This window comes from Typopeltis vanoorti, chromosome 3 (genome assembly GCF_054136105.1).
Source record: "Typopeltis vanoorti isolate ZY-2024b chromosome 3, IOZ_Tvanoo_1.0, whole genome shotgun sequence".
Classification (NCBI taxonomy): Eukaryota; Metazoa; Arthropoda; class Arachnida; order Uropygi; family Thelyphonidae; genus Typopeltis; species Typopeltis vanoorti.
In genome coordinates, this window is record NC_143551.1 from 128,992,751 (window position 1) to 129,012,758 (window position 20,008).

The following is a 20,008-nucleotide window of genomic DNA, read 5'->3' on the forward strand; positions in this document are numbered from 1 at the left end:
TCTGCAGTAGCAGCAATGTCTCCACTTAAACTCCTGAAATTCTATAACACGACCATCATCCTTCAAAGTTTCCCATTCTGCACTGTTGCTGTTATTGCCTTTTTTGCTGGACATGTTTTTCTGTGAATTCTCTCCAAAGCCACTCTTTGAGAAACAGCTGATTATTAAAGTTAATGTAATAAGATTCCAAGGTTCCATTGTGGCTGTGTGTGTGCCACATGATATGAACAGGGGATTTATACCAATATTTCTATGTACTATACAAGCAATTTATTATATTCTTAAATTACACTAGACAAATTATAGTATTGTTTTCAACCCTAGCAGATGTATTTGAATGGAGAAGTTAGAAAATAACACAGGGAATTTCAAACACAGATTCACAGAAAGAAAGTATTGGAAACATTCGAAAATTACACTTTTTTTTAACTATAGGTTTATATTAACCTTGGATGAACCATGTGAGCGCTGCTTCTTTTCGCCATGCAAATTCTGTTTTCTCTCTGACTGGGATGGCTTGCTGTGTGTCACTGGTTGTCTTTGAGACTCTTTTACTTCAGTAATTTCTTTGGTATGCTGAACAAGGGCACATGCCTGCGTCTGAAGAGAAGCAACCCCTCCACCACCAGGTACCATTGCTCCTACATGCTAAAGTTAAAAAAAAAATAATAATAAATAAAATTAAATTAAAAATTACATGACTGAAATAGTCCTTTCATATACAATCGAGTCTCACTATGGCAAACTTGTAAGAACTGCAAGAGTAATTTGTGAATAGTTATGTAGTGAATAGTTTGTTATACCAAATTTTGTTTAGCATAGCATTGTATTTGTGAAGCTTTGGTCAGGGCTTTCTGGCAGGTTGTTATTACAGTGTTTGCTATCGTGAGAGTTGAATGTACAATAATATTAAAAAAATTTACAGGATTCATTTCAAAAACTGAATATTAATGCATCCTTAAAAAATTATTTCCTCTTCTATAAATTAACAAGTTTCTATGATTATCTTGAACAGCTTATATCTACAAAAGGAATATCCATTATTTTTTGCTTCACTTCCAACAAGCCTTCAGTAGCCCTCCCCTCTTTCAAGATCATAAGAATGATTCTTTAAACCATTCTACATCCTCTTCTCCTCTCCAACATATATACTGCCAGATTTTAGGTATGCCACTGATATCTACATAAATTCACAGCACAGAAACACGAGTACGTGTTGCTACAGTCATTTCTGGGTGATAATCAAAAATTGATTATTTGTATTACACCTATTATTTCTGTATTATCTGTATAATAATAAACATGGCTAATTTTTTTTTAAATCTCTTCTTTAAAATATTAGGCTTAAGAGTTTATTATGGTCAAGTAAACTTGTCTTCTTGTAAACTTAATTTATTCTACAATAGGGTGGTTAGTCATATTTTCACTGTTTGGATATAAATGGATATATATATAAGAATGTATATAAACGTAGTTCTAAAAAGAAAGGTGTACAAAAACAAATATTAAAAAAATGATTAAAAAGTTTTGTAAAAATGATCCACGAAAAAAAAAAAGAGTAAAAAAAAGTGCACAAAACAAATAAACATCATTAAAAGGGTGTATACAAGAAACACTGTACAAATAAAAATAATAAGAATGATCTATATATGATAAATATATTAACTGTCCATAAAAATTTAAAAATAAAAGAAACATTTGTTGAGTCTGATAAAATCTGCCTGTGTATAGGGCTCAGACAGATTGGGAATAAAGCTAAAAATAATGACTGCATTCATTCATGAAATGAGGAGAGGAAATTAAAATAGGCAAAACTCACACACAAGGCATGACATCTGCCCTCAATAGAAAGGAAAAGAGTGTGAGAGCTGACTATGACCTTTATGGAATTAAGCAAGAACAACTTCCTCTGTTCGAATCCTGTGCAGACTAGCCTGCCATAATTTAATTTCAGGCTTAATTTGTTAGAGCTTATTATTAGTCTCTATTCCAAGATGACCCACTGGGATAAACATTTGTGTCTGATAATCTGCCAGTAATCAGTGTATGGTACAGGCAGATGGATGCTTGAGAAATGCACTGACCTGGCTGTATCAGCAGCCTCATTTCCCTTGATCCTAACATGGCTTGGAATTCAAGAGAAGTTTACATTGAAATGTAGCTTCCATAACTGAAAGAAGAGGTGTTGGATTCAAGAGAGGTCCTGGATGTTTCTGTAGCTCTAGAACTTCATTGCTTGAAAAGAACTTTGTGAGTCTGAATGTCATGCACCTTTGGTAGTGATGCAGTCTGATGTATTTTAATACAAGCTCTATCATATACAACTCAGCTATAAAGTTGTTGCACTCTAGTGGTATTTGTAATTTAGTGACATCTGTGCTATGTTGTCTATCCCAATCTCTAGAACATATAAACTTTTTCACAAACCAAAGAGCTTTATGTCAGTCTGTCAAGTGTTATACAGATTCTCCTAGTGTAAATGAAAAATAGTTGCCCAAGTGGGTTGGTCTAGTCGAGCTTTTACTTTCATTACATTTATACAAACAGTTGTTGGCATCGAAACAAAAGAGGTGGTTCATTTGTTTCTATGTACAGACTAGAGATTGGTGAAGCTTGAAATGCTCTACTATTCATGGCTTGATGACGAATAGAGTCAAGCTGTCACAAGGAACTCTCTGGTATAAGAACAGACTTGGGCCTCATAATCAAGTTTTGATCTTATCAATGTCCTGTACAAATGAAGCAAAGAACATCTGTCAGATGTTTCATACTCAGATAAACACGTTAATAGTTACACAAGGTAGAAATTAGTTGCATCACTGTTATTGTTAGCATATGGAAACATCCAAGATACCAGTACTGGCATTTGGATCTAACACAAGGTATTGGTAAAAAAATCACTACTTCCCAGCAGGAGGCTACTGCAAGCTAAAATCATTCCCAAAATGTCCCATGTCTGTAGATATGTGTAGTCACAGGCCAGTTTGTTTGTTTTGAGAAATAAAAAACTAGAGTTTCTGGAAGAAAAAACTCTCCAAATTGGCTAACTCACTTTTAATTAAAAAAAAAAAAAAAGACCTGATAAAGGTTCTTCTCATCATAGAAGGAAATCAAAACCAGGTCTTTTCAACCAAAGGGCTTCAGTCATAGCATTAACAAAAGCTTATAGATTGACAAGCTCTGGAAAACATATAACTATGATATATAAGCAAATAGGATAGAGAATGCACATGCACAATATGCAGAAACAATTGTGTTTGTGGTTGGGAGATGAAGTAGTGTAAATGAAGGATTAAGTGTTACAGATGGTGGAATGTGTGGTGTAGCGTTCTCTGGTAATGAGTCCTTGGACCCCAATGGATATGTTACCTAATAATAATACTAGATGACCACTGTACTCCCACTCCTAGGCTGACACCTAATTAGAGAGACATTTGCTTGAATAGCGAGTCAAGACATAATTTTTCAAGCACTGATTATCGCTAAATTTAGAGACAGTTAAAATTATATTTTGAAGGAACAGAAATTAAACAAAGATTTCATGCAATAAACGTGTTGTATACCTAGCTTGAGACCGGGTGTGAAACAAATGACTACTGAAATTAAGAAGGAATTACATAAAAAACAAAACTTATGGAAAGAGTATAAAGGAAAGAGATGGTGAATAATTGTGCAACCATATACAATGGAACCTCCGTCGTTGAACTTAATTCGTTCACGAAGGCTGTTCGGAAACCGAATTGTTCGAAAACTGAAACCATTTACCCATAAGAATTAACGTAAAATGGATTAATCTGTTCCTGAACCTGAGATGATTGTTTATTTAAACCTTTACAACATGCATAAGATCGTATACAAACATAATGAAAATGCATAAAATCTTACATAAAAAGAATAAACACAATAAATAGATAAAATAAAAATAAAAATTTAACTTCACTTTAACTATACATACGGAGGAGAGATGATGGCATAAGTGGAAGGAGGTGAGTCCCCTTCTATAAAAACATCAGGTTACTGTCCTTCTGGGGTCTTCTCTTTTTCTCTTTTCTGTCTCTTGACACCACTCGACTCTGCTTGAGACACACCGGGCCTCTGGTCTCACTAAAAACCTGTCCAATGACATTTGTTTTTGCCTGCATTTTAAAATGTTTCTGAAGTGAGACGTGGCACTGTCATTGATATGGTTTATGATGAAGTTTGCTACAGCTTTGTGAGGGTGACATCTTGCCACAAAACTTGGCACCTCACCCCATTTCGCACACATTTCTTTGATCAAAGAACTAGGAACATCCTCAATCCCTTCCTCTGAAGACATTTCCTCCACCTCCGTCTTTTGCTGCTCCTTCTGGAGGTGTTCCAGTTCTTCCGTGGTGAGCTCATTCCTGTGATCCTCCACATCAGCAGTCAACTTCCAAACCCATGCTTTTGCCCAGAGACACAATATCGACAAGAGCAACATGCTCACCCTCAATGTCTCTGTCTGCTACACAGTCTGGCCAAGCTCATTGTCCTGTAAGTCACTTGCGCCCAGGCTTTGTCAAGGATACTTAAGCAATGGAGGATGTTGAAGTGATTTTTCCAGAATTCTCTGAGTGTTAATTCTGTGTCAGAGGTCACTTCAAAATACCTTTGAAACAGTGCTTTGGTGTAAAGTTTCTTGAAGTTTAAAATGACCTGCTGGTCCATGGGCTGAATTAGAGAAGTTGTGTTAGGGGGCAGGAACTTCGGTGTGATAAAATCAGACTCCTCCACTAACTCGTCCTCCAAGCCTGGAGGTGAGCAGGAGCACTGTCCATCACAAGAAGGCATCTAATTGGCAAATTTTTTTCTTGAAGGTATTTTCTCACACTTGGGGCAAAGACTTCATGGATCCAAGTGGGGACCTCAAGCAATGGCTTGCAGTCCCCACTTGCGTTTCCACATAGCAAAAGAGTCAGCCTATCATTCATTGGCTTGTGTTCTGGCAATGCATTTTCCTCCTGAGTGATGTAGGTTCTCTTTGGCAATTTTTTTTCAAAATAGGCCAGTTTCATCACAGTTGAACACTTGTTGGGTAAGAAAACCCTCAGCCTTTATATAGTCACTAAATTCTTGCACATATTTCTCAGCAGCTTCTCGGTTCGAACTCGCAGCCTCCCCATGTCTAACCACACTATGTATGCCACTTCTCCTCTTAAATTTCTCGAACCACCTTCTACTAGCTTTGAACACATCAGTATCAGCACTCGTACCAGGGTTTTTCTTTAACAGGTTATCATGTAATCGCCTCGTTTTTTCACAAATTATAGCCTCAGAAACACTATCACCAGCTAACTGTTTCTCATTTATCCAAATCAGCAACAATTTTTCCACTTCTTCAATCATCTGCGATCTTTGTTTAGTAAGAACCTTCACTCCTCTTGCAACATCAGCTCTCTTGATCGCCTCTTTAATTTTGAGTATTGGACATATCGTTGATTTCGCCATACCGAACTGCATAGCAAGATTCGAGACACGAACGCCATTTTCATGTTTGGATATGATTTCTTTTTTCATCTTTATCGTGGTTCTAACAACTTTTCTTTTTTGCTTTGCTGCTATCACTATTCTTCTGCGGCCCCATGGTGGCTTAATTAATAATAATTTATATATATAAAAAAAAAAAAAAACCCACAAAGAAAATGAAGAAAACTCACTGCAAATTCGAGCAGGTGTCTGCACCGAATGAAGGCTGCCACGTAACTGACACTTTCTCGCCTTAGCTCAGCATGCAGAGCACGTGGTTGCCGTTTGCCTGTTTGGGAACCAAAATTCTGTTCAGAAACCGGGGCGCTTTTTGTTTGAAAAATATGTTTGGGAACCGAATTGTTCGAGAACAGAGGCGTTCGACAACCGAGATTCCACTGTATAACATAAGCTATGAAAATGAAAAGAATAGTAAGGAAGGAACTAGGGAACTGAATTTATTTTATTTTATTTTTTCTAATACAGTGAAGAAGAAATGATTATGGCAAAATGACTCTTGAATGGAGATGGTAATCAGATATCTAGGGTAAAAGATATTGTGAAATTATTTAGTATTCACTTTGTCGATTACTTAATTACCATGTCAGAGAAAAGACTGCAAAAACTGGAGGTAGGTAAGTCAGAGATATTTTTGAATTTCACATGCTTTTGATTTTAATAAGGTGATAGGGCCAAATGAGATCTTGCCATGTATTTTATGGCAAGTGCTGGAAAATTACCTGCATTCTTCACACCTGTTTAATGAAAGTCTTGAAATGGGAAGAATCCTGAAGGAGTGGTAAAAGAACATAATATAAGAATAGCGATGAAAAATGAAATACAAAATTATTGACCATAATGCAAGAATGGTAGATGGCAGCCAGAGTTTCTGTGGTGACCAGCATGGGTTTGTTAAAGGGGAATGGAGAAATTTAATAATCTAGTTATATTCTGTAATAAGGTTAGCTGTAGTAATAGATATAGTAATATTTCTGAAATAATTAATGATAATAAGAAATTTATTAATAGTTTAATTTATTAGTAGTTTTTCTATTTATTATTTATAATTATTAGTAGTTTTTTTTATTTTTATGAGTTTGAGTGTGCCTGTTTTTTATATGGCACCAATATGTAAAACACAGCAATAGTGCACGGGACGTCTTTGTTTCAGATCATTCATGTTAAGAATTTATTCGTGAAGGACTTCTGCATAAATATATAAAGGATTATGTGTAAATGTGCAATGGGTGTAAGATGTATTGTTTACCAAGGATGAAGGATTTGATTATGAAAAGTAAGAATAGCGAGTGTAACAAGGCAAGCTACCGAACTAGTGAACACTGATAAAGGAATGAAAGTGCGAGTATCATAGACAATACAAACAGAAAAGTAATTACAGTAAATGAGAGACAGCAAACAAAGTATGAATTATAACATGAAAGAGAAGTGATGGAAGATCAACAGAATGATAAGATAGTAGTAATGAGAAAATATGGCATTTTATGTGGAGTCTTTCATAGAACAAAATGTGAGCTTCAGCAAACGAAAGAAACAGCTAGCATGTGGTACAGCAGAGAAGGGAAAGAAAGGAGTATATGAAAGAGTAAGAGAGGTAGGTGGGAAGGAGTAAGGATAGAGTATTTTATGGTGATCTGCAATAAGAGCTTTGCTTAATGAGAGTGAGAAGAAATTGTATTTTCTGGGTGCAAAGATTATGAATGCTAAATGATGTCATTAGAATGCAAAAAAAAAAAAAAAAAAAGAGAGAACATGAAAGAGTTAATTGTTTTTCAAGCATAAACGATTACAATGGGTCATATAAGGAAGGGCAAGAGGATGTAAAAGGTAAATGGAAGAAGAAGAAAGTATAAAGCTTGTGAGTCTATTGCTGAGGTATAACAAGTGTGAAATGAGATGAGCCATGTTACAAATGAATAAAGACACATGGTGTGAAGAAATGGTACAGTTTTTTATGTGCATATAATAAATCTGATGAATGAAAGGGACTTGTATGTATATTGAATGGATTTGAAGTTATTATCATCATCATCACAAGAGACCTCTAGGGAGGCCACATAATCACTCATATCATGTCATACCTTCTCTTCTTGTATATCTAGAGAAAGTTTTGTTCAGTGAGAGAATGCAAATACAGAATGCAGGTCCCAAAAAATGAACGGGACATTCATTAACAAATGCAAGTGTACTTTTCCCAAAGAGAATGTTACAATTCACATCAAGAGGATGAGGAATTTTTTGGCTCTGTTTAACTTGACTTGGGAAAAAACATTATTCTTGTTAGTGAGACTAGGTGGACAGAGGAGGATATAGTAACAGGTATACACCTCTGAATCAAAAAAAAATTAGAATAATCAAAGAAAATGTGTTGAATGAATTGCCACATATGCTAGTGGTTTCTTCTGAATTAAGAAGAACAAAAAAATAATACAAGGGGTAAATCTGAAACAATTGAGAAAAAGCTAACCTCTTGGCTTCACACTTTCCCTCCAATGCACATATAACTGATAATGGCAAATGCCCTCCAGTCCTGCAATGCCCCCTGTATCCTTTTGCCAAAAACATATCATAAACCTGTTGTCTAAAATTAGACACAAAAAAGTCTCCTGGCCCTGGTGGCATTCCTCCAATTGTCCTGAAAGTCTGTGCAACAGAACTGACTCCTATGCCGTCTATACACTGTACTCTTTTACTCCACTAGTATATATATATATCCCAAAACCTGGAAACTGGCCCACATTCAACCCATTCCTAAAAAGGGTGACAAATCACTACCATCAAACTACCAACCTATCTCGCTCACTTCAATCCTATCTAAAGTGACGGAAAAAACCATAAACTCTCAACCCCTACTCTACCTTGAAGGTGCCCAACTATTAAGCGACCACCAGTACAGATTCTGGCAAAGTCGATCAACAGGAGATCTACTCTCATACATCACCCATCGCTGGACAAATGTCATGGAGAAATTCGCGAATCCCAAGTAGTTGCACTTGATATCTCTAAAGCCTTTGACTGGGTCTGGCACAAAGGCTTACTAAACAAACTCCCATCATTTGGACTGTCTCAGGACTTCTGCAGATGGATTGCCAGCTTCCTATCCTCTCACCATTCAACTAATGCTGGGGTCCCACAAGGTTCAGTTCTCTCACCGACCCTCTTCCTTCTATGTATCAATGACCTACTTCAGTTGATCTCTAACCCAATACACAGTTTTGCAGATGACAGCATATTACACTCCTCCCTCTCATTTGACAAACCCTACTCTACACAACTCACAGAACATCAACTACCACTGCCCTTAATTCTGACCTCCAAGCCATCCTCCAATGGTGCTCAGATAACCTCGTCAACTTCAAAGCTAGTAAAACCCAATTCTGTCTTATTTCTCACAAAAAAGAACCATTTCCACCCAACATTGTTTTTCATAACACTGAAATTCCCAGACAAGATGAGATCTCTCTTCTCAGAATTACCCTGACACCAAGCCTCACCTGGCATAAACACATCACAACCATTGCATCCTCAGCTTCCAAAAAACTAGGTTCTCTCTTTCCCTCAAGATGCTACACTTCTAAACAGCTGTTAACATTATACAAATCTCAAATCTGCCCAGCTATCGAATACTGCTCTCACATTTGGAGTGGGGCTCCTAAAAGCTGCCTCAAAATGCTCGACTCAATACAGAAGAGAGCAATTAGATTGATAAATGACCCATCTCTCACCAACTCACTCCCCTCACTTTCACATAGATGCTTGGTCTCTGCAATTTGTATATTCCATAAATATTTCCTCGGAAAATGTTCATCCGAAACAGCATCAATAATTTTCCCCACTCTGTACTAAGCCCATTGAAACATGTACAGCTGCTGCCCAACATCCGTTCACAGTACACCTTGAAACCCACTAAACAAGTTTCTTTTCCTCCTCCTACATCCCTGCTACTGCAGTACTGTGGAATAGTCTTCCCTCTGATGTATTTCTCAAGGAATACAACATGCAGGCTTTTAAATCAAATGTAAACAAGTTCCTCCTTTTCCAATCCACTATCCATATACAGAACTAACGTACTATAGGTCGACCAGCCAACCTCTTGTATATGGGCCCAACATTTAAAAAAAAAAAAAATCTACTTTATTACATAGAAAATAATTATTATAAATATGAATTAGCATCACCTAATCTACGTACTTTGTAGATTATATAACCATGAAACATATACAAATGTAATAATATAAATTATAAGAAAACTGTTATTTGAAAACATTCACAAAGTTAGAATAATTTTTAACATACTTCAAAATATTAGAATAATGTGAAAATAAATGCACAAAAATTACAGTGAAAGGGAAGCAACATAATTAGCACTTCGTTGCATCTCCCTTAGCTTTTATGACCATTCATAAATGATTGGGCATGTTATTTAGTAGCGGGTCACAGTTTTTTTTTTTTTTTTAAATCAAAACATGTCCATATGGTCTGCAGACTAGAAACAAGTTCATTTTTGTCTCTTGGGACAACTTCTTGAAGACATTTCTCCATGATTCCTCACAAACTCTCAATGGGGATTGAATCTGGTGGGTTTGCCAGCCAAGGAATTACATTGATTTGTCTTTCTTTGATCCATCTAGGTAGTGGTCTTGGAAGTGTGACAAGAAGCTGAATCTCGCTGAAGAAAGAAATCACTATCACATAAATCTTCTGATGCGAGTAACAAAGTGCTCAAGAATTTCTTGGTACACTTTGCAATTGACTCTTTTGTACATGATATACAGCCTACCTAGACCCTCTGTGGTCATACAAGACCATACCATGACAGAGGTTGCAAATTTCACCCAAGGTTTCATGCATTCTTTATCAAATGCTTCTTGCTTAAGACGTCAAACACATATCCCTTGATGACCATGAGACACACAAAACATATTCTCATCGCTAAAATGTACTTTTTTTCAGACCTCTTGACCCCACAACAGTCTTTGCTTACACCATTGCACTCTAGATGCTTTTTGCTTGGAAGTCATAAGCGGTTTGTCTTAGGCACACGTGATTTAAAACCCAATTGGTAAAGTCGTCTCAATGTCATAGATTTAGACACATTCACACCTAGTTCTTTCCATCTCCTGTGAAAATACCTTGCACTTCAGAAGCAGTTTTTCTTCACGATATTCTTCAATCTCCTATCATCTCTTGTAGTTATTACCTTTCAACTGCTATCGCAGTGATTATTTTGAAAACTCCTGATATTAGAATACTGTCTCAATACTCTACTCACGATTGCTTAAGAATATTTCAATTCTTTAGCTCTAAACTGTTGAGTTTGGCTTTCTTTGTGTAACCACACCATACAAAACTTTTTAGCTTCCGATATATCACTCATTTGATCCATGTTTTGCAAATGATTAATTGAAATCCATGTGCAAACGATTCCTCACACACAAGTCAGTCCTGTAGCTACTGAAGTATATCAGTAGCTACAGGACTGACAAACATCCCGCAGTGTGCATGGATGTTTGTGATTGTCTGTGAAAATACTAATGGTGGTGGTCGGCAGTAGATAGCGTTGGTATAGATGATGAAAGTAGTTGGTGGATGCGGTGGAGGTGTCCTCCCTCGATGAGTCTTTGGACTCCCTGGAGGTATAATAATAATAATTTGCTATTTCTATGCTCTCCTGAAAACTAATCGGAAAAAGTTGGAATATTCTAATATTTTGAACCACATTAAAAATTATTCTAATTTTGTGAATGTTTTCAAATAACAGTTTTCTTATAATTTATATTACATTTTCATGTATAGTTATACAACAGTGGCAGCTCGTGGCTTGAAATTGTGGGGGTGCTGCAACTTTCGAAATATACATACACACTGTAAGTACAGTGTATACGTTTTTGGATAAAATATCAAAATGATGGTAAAATAAAAAATAATTAAATATGAAACAAGATTGTTTATTATCGATAAAATTATACAGTTTAGTATAATTCAAAATTACTTAAAAATAAAATCCATTATCATAACCCTAATAATGTTCTAAAATAAAAACTATAACAAATGTTATGTCTTTAACCTTCCTACCGGCTGAAATGGATGAAATATCCAGCCCACCATAGCATTCTGCATGGATCAAAACTTCAACAGCATTGTACCTTTCATCATGCCATTACCTCCCTCCGCCGTTAATCCCTTTATGGCTATTTTAGAGCCATTCGTGGATTAACTGTTAGTGCCTGACTAACAGTTTGTGTCACCTGTCTTTACACACACTGTTTTACTTGGAATTTTCTTTACTGTCCTAAAATTTTGACTTTTTTGCCTCTAAAATGATTTATTGTGTTTCTTTCCAAAAATTGAAACGAATTTCACATGTGCAAAAATAATCAATCCTGAAATGACCATCGATCAGCCTTTGCAATGAATCTATTTAGTAGTAGCAAATTTGCTGTATTATAAATTTATTCTTCAAATTACTGCAACGGAACAGTTGCTCTGGTTGTTCCAATATAGAAACAACTTTTTTCGCAAATTTTCAGATGTTTGCATTGAACATATTATGTCACATATTTATATTTTTAAATAATATTTATTGAAATAAATATGACCTTTTGCTTTCTTTCCTAGCAAAATACCGTTACATGGAATATCACATTTCAGTTCTAGAAACGATTTTTTTTTTTTGTTGTTTTATGAACAGCAAACGATGTTATATTGCATAACTCTGTTTCCGATTGTGAATCTTTTTAGTATCAAAAATTTATATCCAATGATGTTTTAGCAGGGATTCTTCGCCTTTTTTTTTTTTTTTTTTTGTAGGATGCACATTACTATAATATCCAGTGTGTAACCACTGTAGATATGTTGAAAATATAATATGAAGAATATCATATACAGAATAATTCAAAATTTATGCTCATTTTGAAGATATGCTAATGCTTACGCCCCCCCCACACCCATCCTTATCCTCTCCTGGAATTCAATTACATAACCACTCTAAATTTCTACAGGTTCGAAAACGTTTCCAGACAGTATTCAAAATCTATTACTTCATTTTACCGTTTAGACAAAAGAAATAAGGCAATAATATTGTTGTACCCCGAAGCTTCTAATTCTGTACTATTTCTTTGCAATCTAAAACCAGCTGTTCTACTGTCTGCTGAAATGATTTGAAATTTTAGAAATACTACGCTATATTTTCACGACATAAAATTGTTTATATGCATACCACACAAAAAAAAAAAAAGTTCAGTAGTATTATTTTAGTTTCTTTTCTTAAAATAATCTAAATATTTTTACTTCTACTTATGCTTCTGGTTGCTATTTCTGAAGTAATCTATGTCTTAGAAATACTTGTAGTAATCCTCTTAGCTGGAGAGAAAGGTAAAGGCTTAGATTACTTTCAGTGCTATTGAGGAAGAAAATTGAGAACGCTTAGCTAGAAGGGACACTAAAGTGCCTCAAGCTATAGTGCGAGATACATCAAGAATGTCGTGTTTCATTTTCAATTGTTGATTAGTAGACATCCTAACATAGAAAAAAATACAGACATTTCTTTTACAGGCTGATACAGTATTTATGCTGAAATAAGTTCTTAATTTCTAATGATCAGTTTCATTTTTATTATCGAAAAATTATAAATTATTTCATATAATTATCTTGAAAAAGAGGACTTGAATTATTTTAAAAGAAAAGGAGCATATACTTCACATAATCTTATTTTTTGGGGAGGGTAGGAAGGTTATATTGAAGACCTATTCAATTTGCAGATATTTCAGAGAATTTATTTTATAAATCGTTCGCAAGACAACAGTTATGAACGTAAATCACTTGGGGACATGCCCATTCATTTTAGTGTAAATAGTAGCAAAGGTTTAGCTACTTCAATAATGCCACGTATCTAAACTAGAAGAAAATGTTGTTATATCTGCTGATGTTAGAACTCTTACATAAATAATTTTTCTGGCATGAATTCTCTATCAGCTATAATGTAATCAATCTACAGATTTTTGCCCTCTTGTATTCTCCCATCTTATGCGCAGTGATTTCTTCTTTGTACTACAAGAAAAAAATGGAATATTTTCTTTTTCATTGGGTGAATTTACGATGTTCTCGCTTTGTGTTTTGAAAAGAAAGTACAAATGATTTTTTTTTTTTACTATTTTTGCCATTAACATCTGATACAATTACAAGAGTGGCATTTTACTGTTTTCCTCCCACACGAGAAAGGAAATATGACAATAATATTGTTCATTCTGTCGAACTTTTGTAGTGGAAATTTTTAATACAAAACTTTGTAATTTATATATATATATATATATATATAAGCAAAAGTATTGCTTATTATAAAATTGGAGTATAATATCTGAACTAGCAGAAAATATATACATATCAATTTAAATCATAACCGTTAATTTTATTTTGTAATGACCAATTATACAGGGAAACCAAGAAGGTGAAAGTGCAAAGAACAGTAGATTACAGTATAAAGAAAAAAAATTTAGTGATATGTTTAAAGAATTTCATTATTCTCTATAAAGCAAAGTCACTCAAGCACGTCCTTCAGGAAATCTGTGAAGTATTCTTCGAATCATGATTTTGAACAAAAATATAACAAAATCTCAAACGTCAGCAGCTGGTTTTTGAAAATTAGCAAAACAATTAAAAACTAAATTGGTTCTGGAAGGTAACGCAATATTTAAGTGAAGAAATTAGGCAAGGATCTTTATTTTGTCCAGGCATTAAAATTGTATTGTACAATAAAAAGAGAAAATAAAAATAATTTCTATATTTTTAGTGTATCCAATATAACTAAAATTCAGTTACCCAGCATAGAAACAAGGAACTGCATTTCTCATTATAGGTAACTGAGTCACAGTTATGAGCCTGAGATAATCTGATTAAGTGGTCTCTTCAGCGTGAGGGATTATCACACCTTCTAATGGACATGCTGGCGAATTCCACTTCTTATCCATGTTCTTTCAGCAGATAGCATGCATCGTATCCAGATTTAGCTGGACGTCTATAGACGTCCTGGCTGGTTGGGAGGTTAATTGTAATGTCCAAATATTTAAACAGACAGAGTAAACATGATAAGTACTACGAACACTCTACTACTGGCGCAAACTGCATATAAACAACAGTGGAACTGCACGACGGACAGTGTTGCATTACGCTAATAGGTCGCATCTCACTATGACGTGCATATGCTTGCGCACGTAGCAATATGACACTGTGGTAAACAGTACTGCTAGCGTCCTTCGCCCTCCTAAATGCTACAAGATGGATTTTTATTACTTTTTTATACAAAATAAAAGAATTGTATAGGATTGATGATAAAATTAAATATTACAAGCAAATATAAATAAATTAATAAATATATTTATATATCGAGAAAAATTGGGGGTGCTGCAGTTCAGCAGTGCTATGCACGAGCCGCCCCTGTTATACAATCTACAAAGTACGTAGATTTAGATGAAGCTAATTCATATTTGGTAATAATTATTTTCTATGCAATATATTGGAAATGCAAATCATTCGACACATTTTCTTTGATTATTCTAATTTTTTGATTCAGAGATGTATTAGGTGAGTGATACTTAATTTTCAGGAGGATAGAAAGAACAGAAAGGAGTAGGGTAGTAATGTTGCTGTCACCTGATCCAGTTGAGTGCTGGATCAGGTGACAGAATCAGAGAAATTGTTCAAATTACTCTGTCATGTAGTTTTGACCTAGAAGTTGGTCACATTTTCTTTGAGCAAGTGGAACTACAGAGCTAATGATTATGGCAAACTTAGGTGACAGTGGCACCTGCATAAAAAAACTGTAAGGGATGTTAACCATTCTAATTAAAATAGTGAAAGGATGTTTGAGGATAACAGTATTAGAACATATGCAGTGTTGAGTGGATAAATCAGGTGGGAGTAAAATGGATGAATAACATCTTTAACTAGGAGCGACAAAATAATCAACTGTTTGGGAGGGAATACCGAGAGAGATGTGACAACAAGCTCATGGACAGCACAAAGCACACAGGTAAGAGTAACCAGTATGGTAAAGAAAGAAAATCAGATGAGAGGAAATTAGCCAAGAAGGCCACAGGAAATTCTAGAGTTCTTTTGCTATATGGTGAATGAGCAAAAGAAGATATGAATATGGAAGAATAGTTTAAATTAATATAGATGACAGAAAGGTAACAGAAATAACCGACTTACTGAGTGATCACTTTACAGCAGTGTAACACTCTGATAGAAAGCTGCAATAATTGATGTGATAAGGACTAATACAAAACAGAGATGATGAAATGATGTTTTTAGGTTATTAAGAATTCTTAATATAGCATATCGGCCCACGTTACAAGTGCAAACTAGAAAAATTGCAGTGTAGCTATTTTTCTAGTTAAAACTATTCCTGATTAAGTTAATCAGGGATAGTTTAACTTAAGTCTCACCACTGGAAGAGTGCCAAGGTAATGTAAAGAGGACAAACAAGTTCTTTTACATAAAGGAGGTTCCATGACAGAGATAATAAATTAGTGACCAACCAGTATCTCAAGAATGGTAATTAAAGAGAATGGACATATAATAATGTAAAAATAACTGACATTGGATTTTATTAGGCCATTATAGTATAGATGATTATACTAGCTAGTTTTGCCACATATGCTAGTGGCTTCTTCTGGATTAAGAACAAAAAAATAATACAATAAGGGGTAAATCCAAATCATTACATAATTAAAAAAACAGAACATAATGGTCAGTCAGGCAGGGATGGATAGGAATATGATATTCAATGGAGGACATCATGGTTTTGTGAAGGGGAGGGGGGGGGGAACTGTGTCTTAATGAACTACTCTTCATTCTATAATAATTACAATAACCAAATCTGAAATAATTCAATAAATTCAAACATAAATCCTACATAGCAAATTTCATCCAACCAGTAGAATTATGAAACCATAATTATATATCAGTTTGAATCATTTTGTTAAAATGATCTGATTAACACCAAATCTGAACTTTATGGGTATTTTTGTTTACATCCTAAACCTCAATTATATTAAATTCCATCTGGCTATTTTCACAAAGAATTTTGAAATGTATCTCCATTTATGCTCCTTGTACAACCAAAACAAAAACTTGAATGGCTCAGTAAATTTTTGTAAGGATTCAAATACCAAATTTCAATAAAACCTGTCTAGCCACAATTCCAGAATAACTTGCATAGATGGGTCAGTTGGCTGAGTGGGTAGAGAGTCAGCTCTTCAACAAACAGGCTGTGGGTTCAAATATTGGCATGGATATGGATGTTTGTGATTGTCTTTAGGTATGAGATGAACTTCGTTGCCCGCTGTGAGACCACCACCTGCTTAGTGGAGACCTAAAAAGTTGCATATTTGGTCTCTAAGAGCAGGGTTTATATACTATGTAAAAATAAATTTTAAAAATTGCAAAATATATTGTATATAAAATTAATAAAAATACTAAATAGTATTCTGAACTTTGGGTTCACCCTGCATCTTTAGTTCAGACATAAGAAGATAAGCAAGCTGTTTATGTTATGGAGCTCTCTGCTTTAATCAACTGTTTTTGGCTATGGTTGATTTATAATTATGTCATGAATGTGCTTGAAAACTATATTAGTGAAAAGAAGGCATCTATTTCAATTATTATTCTTTTTTTAGTAAAAAAAAGAATAATAATATCAAAGACCTATCTTGGTAGGGTAAACTTCACCTAGATATGCAGAAACAGTATGGAAATTAGATTAAATGTGTAATATAAATTTAAATTGTTTGAGAAATAATAAGAAAAATTAAAAATATTATTACATGGGCAACTCCATGGAGTCCTTACACTGCTTTGAACTCATTCACAATCATGGAACTTGCAACAGACTCTGGCAACCTGCTCTTCCACTCATTCATCACTCTAAACAAAAAATCTAGTCCTGATTATAGTTAGCCCTGCTACCTATACTCTTGCTCAGTTTCCAGGGATGGTCCCTAGTTCTTCCACTACCAGAGCTGTTCTGAAAAATTTCCTCTGTATTAATTTTGTAAAACCCCTTCGGTAATTTGTGTGTCTCAATCATATCACTCCTTTTATGATGGTCAAACAATTTCTGTAACCCACAAACCTTCAAACTGTGCTCATAAGGTTCATTCCATAAACCATAAACCTGCTACCATCTTATTCACTTGCCTCTGGATCATCTCTACTTCTTCGTCTTCAAGAAACCAAGGTGACCACCAGATCTGTAGACAGTAGTCAAGATGGGGTCATACCAAGGCTCTATAAAGGAGTATAACCTGCTTGTCAGGATATTCTTCAGTAACCAAGCAATCTGATGATCTGCTTTAGCCCACTAAGGAGTGATATGGGTACGAAATATGAAAGGGTGATGGGTTAAAACTGGGATATAAAGTAAGATGGCAAAGTAATGCACAAACATTGAGATGTAAAAGTCAATCAACAACAACCATGGGTTCAATGCCCATAGGTATCTGATGCCATCTTGATAAGATTCTTCCATTGCATTCTATTTTGTGCAAGATGACTCAGTTTGTGTATAGAGTATCTGCACCATTTGACAACATCATCGCCCCATTCTCTGTTTGTTCTTTCCTTCATTCATTCCAAAGAGCAACGTTTTTAATATTCTCTCATTGTTCATTCTACATATATGGCCAAATAGACATAGTTTCCTTTTGATTATTTTCTGTATCAGGTTTTCTTTTGGTTGTATTCATCTATAGTTTTCCTCATTATTCACTCTCTGGATCCAGTTCATCCTCAAGATCTTTCTATAGCACTTTCTCTCAAATGCCAATATTCTCCTTTCAGATTCTCTCAGGAGTACCCAGGCATCCATAGAGCATGCTGCTGAAGATACAGGCTTCCACAATGCACAGTTTAGTGTGCATCTTTATAGCTCGGCTCTTCCATATTTTGTCCATGGCTTTTAAGATAGTTTTCACTCTGGCTATTCTAATTTTTACCTCTCTTTTTCGGTCCAAGTCATGCATCATGCGGCATCCAAGATATGTGAATTGTTCCACATTTTCCAGTTGAAACCTCCAATGGTAACTTTGTTCAGTAACTCCCGCTAGTGATGTCATCAGCGTTTTAGTTCTTTCAAAATTGACATTTAGTCCATATCTTTTTCCTTCTGTGAATAGTGTTTGCAGTGTCCTTTCCAGCCTTGCTGCATCTTATTCAATCAGGATGATGTCATCTGCAAAGCAGATGTAGTTTATTCTCATTCCATTTATTGAAATGCCTTCACCTTTTTCTTTGATCTTATCTAGTGTCCTTCTCAGATGTGTGATGAAGATGGTGATATCGAGTCCCCTTGTCTTGTGCCTTGACTAGTAGCAAACCAATCTCCAGTCACACCTGCTATCCTGACTGTTGCTTCTGCTAGGCTGTTTATATCTTTCAACAGATAAACAATTTATTGTCTGCACCATAGGATTCCAAGACAGCCCATGTTATATTTTGATCAATATTATCAAAGGCTTTTTGGAAGTCCCCGAAAACAGCAGTATATCTTTTTGTTATGTTCTTTCTTTGAGCTTTCTCTGCTATTAGTCTTAGTGCAAGTATTTGTTGCACTGCACTTCGATCTTTTCAAAATCTGGCTTGCTCATCAGGAAGATGTACCTCAATATGACCAGTCAGGCGTTCTGTAAGTCTTTTCATCAGCACTTTGCCAAGATGACTCATCAGTGCAATAGTTCTGTAATTGGTGCATTCTAAAGCACTGCCTTTCTTATGAAGAACAACCAAGACCAATTTTTTCCACTCTTCAGGGGAATACCCTGATCTCCATATTTCATTGCATAGTTATGCATTTCTTTTACAACCAATTCTCCCTCTTTTTAGCATCTTACCTATTATGTTGTCATTTCCAGGACTCTTGTTGTTCTTGAGATGTTTTATAGCCTTATTTACCTCCTCTTCCAAGATGTCATTTTCAAATATCTCGGCTGGTGGAGAGATTGCTTTTAGTTCTTTGATTACTTCTGTTGCAGTATTATTTAGTTGATTTTATATAGTTCACTGCAATATCTTGTCCATCTGTGTATGATTTCTGTCTTGTCCATCAATACTTTACCATCTTCATCTTTGACTGCTACTGATCTGGTTTGCCACTTCCTATTGATATTTCTTATAAGTTTATAGACCTCTCTAGTTTTGTGCTCTTCATAGTACTGTTCAATGTCTTTGCATTGGTCCTCCAGCCATTTGGCTTTATCAGATCTTGCTGCTTTCCATATTTCATTGCATTTTTGACGGTATAACTGGTCTGCTGCCTCTGAATTCTCTCCTAAGTTTCAGTTCTCTTGTACCAATTTCAGGGTTTCCCGAGTTATCCATTTCTTATTGATCTTCTCTTTTTCAGGAATTACTTCCTCTACTGCTTTTTTAGTAGAGTAGTCAGTCGTTCTGCTCTTGTATTTATATTTTGTTTTTCACTTGTGGTCTTAAGCTTAATTTCCAGCATGTT

The 20,008-nt window shown here is 35.1% G+C and overlaps 1 protein-coding gene across 1 annotated transcript in view; it reads right to left on the minus strand.

The window, feature by feature from the left end:
• The window catches only part of LOC150108561 (protein ENL-like), a 188,152-nt gene that overhangs the window by 30,574 nt on the left and 137,570 nt on the right, over positions 1-20,008 (minus strand). The window contains exon 4 of the mRNA XM_090415996.1: positions 448-648. Within this exon, the coding sequence (XP_090272122.1) occupies positions 448-648 (201 nt within the window). The remainder of the gene's footprint in view (positions 1-447; positions 649-20,008) is intronic.